The sequence below is a fragment of the Octopus bimaculoides genome, chromosome 16, assembly GCF_001194135.2.
Source record: "Octopus bimaculoides isolate UCB-OBI-ISO-001 chromosome 16, ASM119413v2, whole genome shotgun sequence".
Lineage (NCBI taxonomy): Eukaryota > Metazoa > Mollusca > Cephalopoda > Octopoda > Octopodidae > Octopus > Octopus bimaculoides.
The window spans coordinates 12,570,422-12,580,778 of record NC_068996.1 but is presented as its reverse complement, the minus strand read 5'-3'; the positions used below and the strand labels follow the sequence as shown (position 1 = coordinate 12,580,778).

The 10,357-nt window shown below is 36.8% G+C and overlaps 1 protein-coding gene across 5 annotated transcripts in view; it reads right to left on the bottom strand.

The window, feature by feature from the left end:
- The window catches only part of LOC106883388 (steroid hormone receptor ERR1), a 226,614-nt gene that overhangs the window by 188,577 nt on the left and 27,680 nt on the right, over positions 1-10,357 (bottom strand). The window contains exon 1 of one of the 5 annotated variants that reach the window (XM_052973523.1): positions 9,107-9,186. The exons of 2 other annotated variants lie outside the window; for them this stretch is intronic. Coding sequence is in view for 1 of the 3 variants with exons in the window: in XM_052973521.1 (XP_052829481.1) it covers positions 8,437-8,438 (2 nt within the window). In the remaining 2 variants the exon portion in view is untranslated. Of the gene's footprint in view, positions 1-8,436; positions 8,682-9,106; positions 9,187-10,357 lie in introns of those variants that run through there. 2 more of the 5 variants (XM_052973521.1, XM_052973524.1) reach the window with 2 other exon arrangements.

Below are 10,357 nucleotides of genomic sequence, written 5' to 3'. Positions count from 1 at the left end.
TACATATATATATACACACAATTCTACAGTTATTTTGAAAAGTGTAAAATTGCTGGAAGTCATAGAAAACCATGAAATATGTATCATTTCCTTTGAAATCATATTTTGTTTGAAACATTCGATTCTTTAGATGATGTAAAAGTTCACCTAGACGGTACTGAATGTGGAGTCTTTGGAGATAACATCTCTAAAAGCTGTACTTCTTGTCAACCCTTTCATTTTGAAAGTTTTCTTTTTTTTGTTTTTTTTCATCTAGGTACACCCTGAGGTGGCCAAAGCCTTGTGAGTGGATTTGGTAGACGGAAACTGAAAGAAGCCTATTGTGTGTGTGTGTATGTATGTGTGTCTAAATGTATATGTCTGTGTTTATGTTTGTTCCCCACCACTGCATGACAACTGGTGTTGGTGTGTTTATGTTCCTGTAACTTAGCAGTTTGGCAAAAAGACACTGATAGAATAAGTATCAGACTTGGGTAGAAAACTAATACTGTGATTGATTTATTGGACCGAATTCTTCAAGGTGGTGACTCCAGCATGACCACATTCCAATGACTTATACAAGTAAAAGATTATTTTTCACTTTAACCCTTTGGCATTCAGATTACTGTGGCAAATGTAATCCTTATTTATTCACACTGTTTTGAATTAACCCTGCACCATCTTGTAGCTTTGAGATTTCATGATATGCCTAAGGTATGAGAAATCACATCTGGTCAGTTTGGACATTAAATAGGTAGAATATTTGGGCCAGGTATGGCTGATTTGAATGCTAAATTGTTAAGAAATAGTAAACTATCTCAGCTATGGAATGAAATCAAGTACATATCTATCTATAGTTATATTCTGCTTCTGTACAATTACATGGGAAAAGCATTACATACAGAACCAATATACATACATATACAAATATATACCTACATAATAGAATGAAGCAATAAACAGGTAAATAACTAGTGTCAGGTCAGAGTATGGTATTTATATATTTAAACATTGACACAATATGAGGGTAGACTTGAATGTTAAAGTAGCTTAGATTGCAAGAGGTCGATAAAAGATCAGTTGAGGAATGTTCATAATGGTTGTTATATATATATATATATATATATATATATATATGTATATATATATATATATATATATATATATATATATATATATATATATATATATATATACTAGCAAATGCTCCCTGTTCATTGGACACTTTGTATACGTGAAGAGGGTTAACTAGGACGGTGTTATGGAAGTTTTAATCATCCGATGGACAGGACACAAGGATTACAAAATTAGCAATTCTCACTTTGAAACTGACAATTTTGGAAATCTTTTTAGATTGTGCAACGCCCTGCTCTCTCATGTATCTATGTTTAAAATTTCAGTGCAATCGGATAAACAATACTCAAGTTATAAGCGCACACAAACAGACAGACAGAACGAGATTTATATATTAGATGAGCCAATAAGGGAGACCTCTACATGGTAGCCAGACCTGGTAGAAATAGCAGCCAAATTTACCTCAAATCACACCTTACTGTCATATGTATGTATGAGCCAATGAGGGAGGCCTCTACATGGTAGCTAGACCTGGTAGAAATAGCTGCCAAATCTCCCTCAAAACACCCATCTTGTGTATGTATATATGTATGTATTAACAGTTCTATGGCTTTTTGCATTCGACAACTGTTGCTTTAAGTTAGATAATCATATTGAGCCCTCTATGTATAGAGAGGAGACATAGAGGGAGACAGAGAAAGAGACAGAGAAAGGAAAGAAGAGAGACAACATAGCAACAGTTTTGGCTGACTGTCATCCTGTACTCCCCTTGTTGCCAGCAAAATGGTATGTGCTAGCAGTCTGAGCAACTCGTTGCTTTTAATGAAAAGCATGGCAGAAGAAATAGGACAAAAAGATTACAAAAATTGCAATTCTCATTTTGAAACTGACAATTTTGAAAATCTTTTTAGATTGCGGAACACCTCATGCTCTCATGTATCCATGTTTAAAATTTCAGCCCGATTGAATGAACAATACTTGAGTTATAAGCACACAAACAGATTGACAGAATGGGATTTATATATCAGATATATATATATTGGTATTCTCCTGGAATTATTGATATTACATAGTAGGTTAAAACAGGTTCATTGTAGGTAGGACCCAAAGCTGGATGTGAAGAAGAACTTGTTGACTAGTAGCGGCGAGCTGGCAGAAACGTTAGCACACCAGACAAAATGCTTAGCAGTATTTCGTCTGTCTACCATTACGTTCTGAGTTCAAATTCTGCTCAAGTCAACTTTGCCTTTCATCCTTTCGGGGTCGATAAATTAAGTACCAGTTACGCACTGGAGTCAATGCAATAGACTTAATCCTTTGTCTGTCCTTGTTTGTCCCCTCTATGTTTAACCCATTGTAGGCAATAAAGAATTAAGAAAACTGTTCAAAGGGTGGTCAATTTGTTAGTATATATAATGGGTTATTGGTATATATAGGATACTAGTTCATGTGGTATGTTGGTCCATATCAGGTATCAGATCATATGCAATATGGTCTATGTTCATATGGCTTCTTCCATACTGGGTGACATCATCGTCATTTAATGTATGTTTTGCATGCTGGCATAATTTGGATGGCTTGACAGGAGCTGGTGAACTAGAAGACTGCACCAAACTCCATTGTTTGCTTTGGCATGATTTGTATGAATAGATGATCTTCTTGATGCCAACTGCTTTTTATGTGACCCCAGCACTGGTGAGGTCAACAAGCAACTTGCAAGATAAGACCCCTCAACTGAATGGGGAGTAGTATTGAGTGGAATGGATATGTGCCAGGTAGTGAGAGGGACAGTATGAATAGAGTGACAGAAATAAGTGGTTATGGTGGCGAGTTGGCAGAAACGTTAGAACGCCGGGCGAAATGCTTAGCGGTCTTTCGCCTGTCTTCACGTTCTGAGTTTAAATTTCGCCAAAGTCGACTTTGCCTTTCATCCTTTCGGGGTCGATAAATTAAGTACCAGTTACGCACTGGGGTCAATACAATCGACTTAATCCCTTTGTCTGTCCTTGTTTGTCCCCTCTATGTTTAGCCCCCTGTGGGCAATAAAGAAATAAGAAATAAGTGCTTTGCAGTAAAGAAAGTAAAGTGGTTGGTATTAGAAAAGGCATCTGACTGTAGAAACCATGCCAAAGCAGACAGTAGAGCTTGACTTAGTCTTCTGACTTGCCAGCTCCCGTCAAACTATCCAACCCATACTAGATGGACAGAGTACATCAAATGATGATGGTGATAACTTTTCAAACTGTTCGTGTATATTTTTATCAATTGGTGTTCAATGTTTGTTAAGTTTAAGAGAGAGAGAGAGATGATGTTTCTTTCATAACATTATTTTTGTTTTTTTACTTAACCAACATTTTCTTGTAATCTAGCTTAGTATTAAAGCATCACACACTCGGTTTGAATAAATAACTTCAAAGTCGTGTTATAAGTCACAGTTGATTTATTCTACATGTCTTTTCACTAATGGAAAGTTGTAATTAAATATAGCTTACACCGGGACCGATTTAAGTCTTGAAGTAACTTCTAGATTAACCCAAATAATCTCCGCTAATTTTTCATCTGAGCTATCAGTAAAAACTCAGTCATGTCATAGAATTGTAAAAATAGATTTGAAGATCTTTAAAATTGTAAAATACATTAACTGAGGCAATGTTAGCTAAGTGCTTTGTGTGGTTGAGTGCTGAAGATGTACTGTTGTTGTTTAGAATATAACTTATATATAAGTATGCAAATACTCGCTTCAGATTTCACATGGTGCACAAATAACAATTTTTTTATTGGTTAGCAGAAATAAGCACCAATCTGCAAACAGTATGTTGGCTAAAAGTATAAACAAAACCTGCAAGTCCTTGTGCTTTTGCCTGATGAGATAACATGGAAACACCAGTGTCCCAGAATCTCATGTACCAATAAGCCAAGTGTGCCGAAGACACCATTGTCACAAAAGGCAAAAATTGTTCTCCTGTGATGTACACAACAGCAACTAGCATATTTTACAACTAAATCACCCTGGACATATTAAGAATAAATATGCAAATAATCATAACTTATGTGTTTGATCTTAATTAACTTCATTAGGCTATCAAACTGCCTGAAGCAACTTGACTCTTTAAATTGTTTAGATCTTAATTAAAACTTTCCATCACAATTGTGTCATAGACAATTTTTGCTGTTTTGAAGACCAGATTAGTTAATAAAGTTTGTCATTCTGTTAAATTAAATCAGAGATCAGGGAATCTCTCCAGGCTGAGCTGCTACTTCTCTGGTTGAGAGGTCATAGCTCCAGTTACATGGACATATGATTAGAAAAGTGCAGGAAATAACTGCAAGACAGATTCTTCAAGCCAAGCCAATCAGCAGGAGATCTAAGGATGGATAAGAGTGAGATGATTGGATAATATCCATAGTTTTAGAGAGTTTATCTAGGTCAAGCTACTTCTCCACATTGAGAGATCACACCGCCACTACTACAGACATACGATTAGAATGTCACACAAAAGAATTGCAGGACGGATTCTTCAAGCTGAACCAATTCACAAAAGCCCTATTGGAGTAGACCAAAAACAAAATGATCGAATAAAATCCATAGTCACAGATGGTCATGGTTGAGAATCCAGTCAAAAACATCTAATGAAGTTGCTTTTGATATGACCCTATGGAGGAGGTGCCTGAGGACTCTACTCCAATGACCCACCAAGGAATACTGGGTGGTGGGAAGGACAAAGAAGATGAATGGATGGAAATTTTATCAAATTCCTGATTATTTTCAAAATCATCTGAAACATAAAGGCAGTATTTTTTGTTAGAAATATAGTTAAAAATGGTTAATGAATATTCTAACTTTATTTTGATTTTAACAAAAAGTTCAGTTAATAAATCTCCAGCATGCTAAAGGTGGTGCTCCAGCATGGCCGCAGTCAAATGACTGAAACAAGTAAAAGAGTAAAAGAGTATATATGAAAGCTGCCAAATTAACAGATATTCAGTGCTGGAATATCTTATGATATTTGTTCTAGGTGTCAGTACTCTGAGTTCAAATCCAGTCAAAGTCAACTTCATCTGTCATCATTTAAAAGGTCGATAAATAAAGTACCAAACTATGACAGAGTTGGTTTGTTTTCTGTCTTACCCACTTTCTCTCTCTCTTTCTGGGTGAAATAAACTGAGGTTAAAACTGAGAAATGATGGACCCTTTTTCAGGTCCAGAAATTCAAGATACCGGGTATATCTTGATAGCACTCTTATGATTCCATTAAGGATTGTGGACCCAATTCAAGAAACAAACAGCAGACATTTACCTTTCTGTTTCTCACAGTACAGTCTTTGAAAGCCTCGACTCATTGCTGTATTATATATTATAGCATTGCTCTACTATAGTATACTAAACTAGGGGGTGTTTAGACTAAATTTGACAGTTTACATAAAAGAAAAAGAAAATTATATCCCATCCAAAATTTTAAATATTTGAAAAAAAAAAACAAAAGAAGTATTAACTAGATTATGGCTGAGAAATAACAGTTTACTCAAAGTAGCTGTCCTCAGCTTCCACCAAGGCCTCAAGGTGGCTATAGAACCAGGTATATGTATTCCTAACTGTGTCCTTGGGGAGATCTTCAAACACCTTCTTGATCTTTGCCACCAGCTCAGTCTTGGTGTTGAAAGCAGAGCAGTTGGTGTCTTTCTCAACTGCAACCCCTACACGGGATTGTAATCCATGGGATTACAATCAGGGGAATTAGGAAGTCGTAGAAATTCTCCAACAACCATTTCTGACTCTCTCTGTAAGTATAAGCTGAATCCTGCTGCCAGGCATATGGCCTTCCAACAGCAAAGCCTCTCCAACCAGGCTCTGACAACAGTCTCCAACAGCTTTACATAGTTGTTTAAATTGAGCCTGAGGCTAAATTCAAAGATGTGCAACAATATGACATCACTCTCACTGGAGACACACTCAAAGACCATCACAGTTTGGTACCTTGATTTTCATGATGTCCATGTCACATCTTACAACCTATAAAGATTTCACAGAGCATTGAGCAGTAGTCATGATGCAAATCATCATGATACAAGTAATTCTTTTCCAATATTCAGATGGCTTCCAGTCCTCCATGTCAGCTAACTTTTTCTCAACTACAACTGTAATTTTTAGGCCCTCCAATACTGTTGACTGTTCACCAATATATAAAGTGGTTTTAGAGAAAAAAAAAGAGACATAAAAAAAAAGTTAAATTTTGGCCTGAACACACTGTATTTCTAAAATACTAAACAACATATTATCAGCTCTAATCATTAAGAATACTCAATCAACATAGCATACAGAAATTAATTATCCTGAATTCATGACTTCTTAGAGAAGTTTAAACTTAAATTCATTAAACTATCATATTCTTCACATTGCAACACTAAATATAGATCCAAACATTCTAACACAAAAGTAGAAGACTCAGGAAAGCCTGGGATGAAGTGGTAAAACTGTTTGGATTATGTGTTTATGAACACTGCAAGCATATGAAATAAATTATATGCATGTAGCTTGTCCAACGAAAAAGACAAAATATCATTTATATTATAAAGATGCAGACAAGGCTGAGTGAAAATGAGTGCTTTCCAAGCACATCTATCCAGGTTCAGTCCCACGGTGTGGCACCTTCGGCAAGTGTCTTCTATTATAAAGCTTTGGGCTGACCAAAGCCTTGTGAGTGGTTTTGGCTGATAGAAACTAAAAGGCGGTGAGCTGGCAGAAACGTTAGCACGCCGGGCGAAATGCTTAGCAGTATTTCGTCTGCCGTTACGTTCTGAGTTCAAATTCCGCCGAGGTCGACTTTGCCTTTCATCCTTTCGGGGTCGATAAATTAAGTACCAGTTACGCACTGGGGTCGATGTAATCGACTTAATCCCTTTGTCTGTCCTTGTTTGTCCCCTCTGTGTTTAGCCCCTTGTGGGCAATAAAGAAATAAGAAACTAAAAGCCTAGCATAAATGTGTGTGTGTGTGTGTGTGTGCGTGCATGTGTTTGCCCCCACTACCACTTGACAGCAAGTGTTGGTTTGTTTATATCCCTGTAACCAAGTAGTTCAATAGAAGTGACTGGTAGGATAAGTAGCCAAGCATTAAAAAAAAATTAATTACTACAGTTGATTTGCTGGACTAAAACCCTTCAAGATGGTGCCCCAGCATGGCCACAGTCCAATGACTAAAACAAGAAAAAGCTTAAAGATTGACAAGGAAAACAAATGCAACAGTGACAGTAATGATGTCAGTCATGCAGAGACAGCTGTGGCAATGAGGGAAGCTTCTATGTGGTCACTGAAGCTGCTAAAAATAACAGCCAAATTATACTTAACTACCTTTAAAAAAAAACCAGGCAAGCAGAATAGATTCATGGGATAATAAAATCAAAGATACAACCAAACCCCAATCCCCAAAACAGATGGGAAGGTCATGAATGTAATAAACCTTTAATCATATATCTGTTTCATCATGTTTGACCATGGACAAGTTGATTGCTAGAAATAATACTAAATTTCTCTGATAACACTTTACTGTATTACAAAAAAAAAACAACATATTTTTATCATTTTATTTTTTTTATTTGTTTCAGTTATTTGACTGGAGCACCACCTTGAGGGGTTTTAGTCAAACAAATCAACCCCAATGTTTATTCTTTTAAAAATAAATACTGGGGTACTCATTTTAAATAAGTACTTGTTTTATCGACCTCTTATGCCAAGAAGCTAAGTTGCAAAGACATAAACAAACCAGCACTGGTTGTCAAGCAGTGGTGAGGTACAAACATAAACACACACGCACACACACACACACATCCATATGAATGGTTTCTTTCAGTTTCTAACTACGAAATCCACTCACTGGGCTTTGGGCAGCCTTAAGCAATAGTTGAAGAACTTGCCCAAGGTAGGGAAAAAAATAGAACATGTACTTTACTCCTAGACATCATTACCACCCTCTAACTGGATGGTCATGTTTGTGTTTGTCCCCAACCACTGCTTGACAGCCAGTGTTGGTTCGTTTACATCCCCATGACTTAGCAATTTGGCAAAGAGACTGACAAAATAAGTACCAGGCTTATCAAAAAATTAACTCTGGGGTCAATTCATTTAACTAGAACCCTCCAAGGCTCTGCTCCAGCATGGCTGCAGTCCAATGACTGAAACAAAACATAAAAGACAGTGAGGTCAGCAGCTAGAAATAGCAGCTGTATCACCTGCAACTCGGTTTTTCTGCCTCACAAAATTGATAGGTGATGAACACAGAGAATTTAGTCCGAAACACTGACAACCATTGTTGGGAGAGAGGGACTTATAGCTAGAAATAACAACCAGTGTATGATCTGAGGGAAGAAAAAAAGGTGATTGGCACTTACATACTGTTAACGAGGTAATCAGAGAACCCATTTCAAAGGTTAGATGGTCAGAGTTGGAAAGTCTCTCTTCATAGGTCTGTCTGATTAGGGTTGAATACGAGGTTTAAATAACAAGTGTAGTAATGCCGACAGCAGTGTTAGAGAGAAGATAGCATCAGCGGCAAAGGCAGCAGCGGTAGCATCATCAGTTTGATGGAACAACTTGCAATATCAACACAAACACACATAAATATATAAGTACATACACCTACACACACCTACACATACACACATATATATATATATATATATATATATATATATACACACACAAACATATTTATGCATATCATCGTCATTTAACATCAGTTTTTCCATGCTGGCATAGGTTGGACATTTTTACAAGAGCAGATGGGCCAAAGTATATATCTATATATATATATATATATACATGTGCATGTATATATATTTATTAAAACAGAAGATAGTGAAAATTTTTTTTACATCTATGTCTATATATATATATATGTATATGCACATATACATATATGACTTTAAACATACACAATATAAATATATATACATACAGAGATATATATGCATACACATATATACATTTATGTGTGTGTGAATTTGTGTATATAAATATATATATATATATATGTATAAAACCCGGTTCTTTTATGCTCACCAATTGTCAGTCGCAGCATTATATATCTGTCACAGAAAATTACTACTACTACTAGTACAACACTTGCTGCTACTGCTGCGGCTGCTGCTGCTGCTGCTGCTGCGGCTGCTGCTGCTGCTAGAAGTAATTATAGTACAGTATCTCCTGCAGTTACTATTATTACTGTTGCTGCTGTTACTCCTATAATTACCATCACTACAGCTGATACTCCTCTCCCTCTTCCTCCTCCTTCTCCTCCTCCTCCTCCTACTACTACTACTACTACAAGTAAATGAAGTACTCCAGCTGCTGGTAGTATTACTAATGAAGAGGAAGTGAGATGAATGGCAATATGCTGTGCTTGAGAAGACCCATCCATCTCTGAGGCTCTGTCAAGCCTTCTCCCACACCTCATCTAACATCCATTCTTCCATCAATCTTCTATGTTACCCTGTTTCCTCCTTCATTTGCCTCCCCCACCACCACCACCACCTCTGCTCAACTGATATTCTCTCTCTCTCTCTCTCTTTAATCATGTCACTATTTTCACTCCTGGTGCACTTACCTACACATCCATCTTTTCCGCTCGCCTCTATCCTATTCTGTCTTTTACATTACCTTGTAACTTTCTCATTACACATCCCTCTATCTCTCTCCAGATGGATAAGTCACCTCTTCCGCAAGACACCTGCTCCTGTCTCCCTGCCTTTCTTTCTTATCCCATTTTTTATCCCTCAACTTAGTTGTGGGGGTTTTATCTTGTAGGTACTTGGCGACCCCACAAGTGCTGGGAAGGGCATCCAGCTGTTGAACCCATACCAATGCAGACAGTAAAGATAAAGTAAATCTCTGTATTTGTCCCTTACCAATGCTTGTCAACTGGTGTTGGTTTGTTTATGCTCCTGTCACTTAAGAGTTCAACAAAAGCAACCAACGGAATAAGTACCAGACTTGTAAAAGATACATATAAAGAGTAGCGGGGAGTAATGCATGCATATATATGTGTGTGTATGTAAGGAGATATGTATGTGTATGAATATATGCATAAGTACATGATGTTTATATATACACACACATTTACAGTGTGTGTGCATGTGTGTGTATATGTTTGTGCATACATATACATGTACGTAGATATGTATGAATGTATTTGCATATATGTGTGGGTGTATATAGATGACAGACAGAGAGATAGGTAGATGGATAGACAGCAAGAAAGATAGACAGAAAAATAGATAGACAGAAAAATAGATAGACAGAAAAATAGATAGA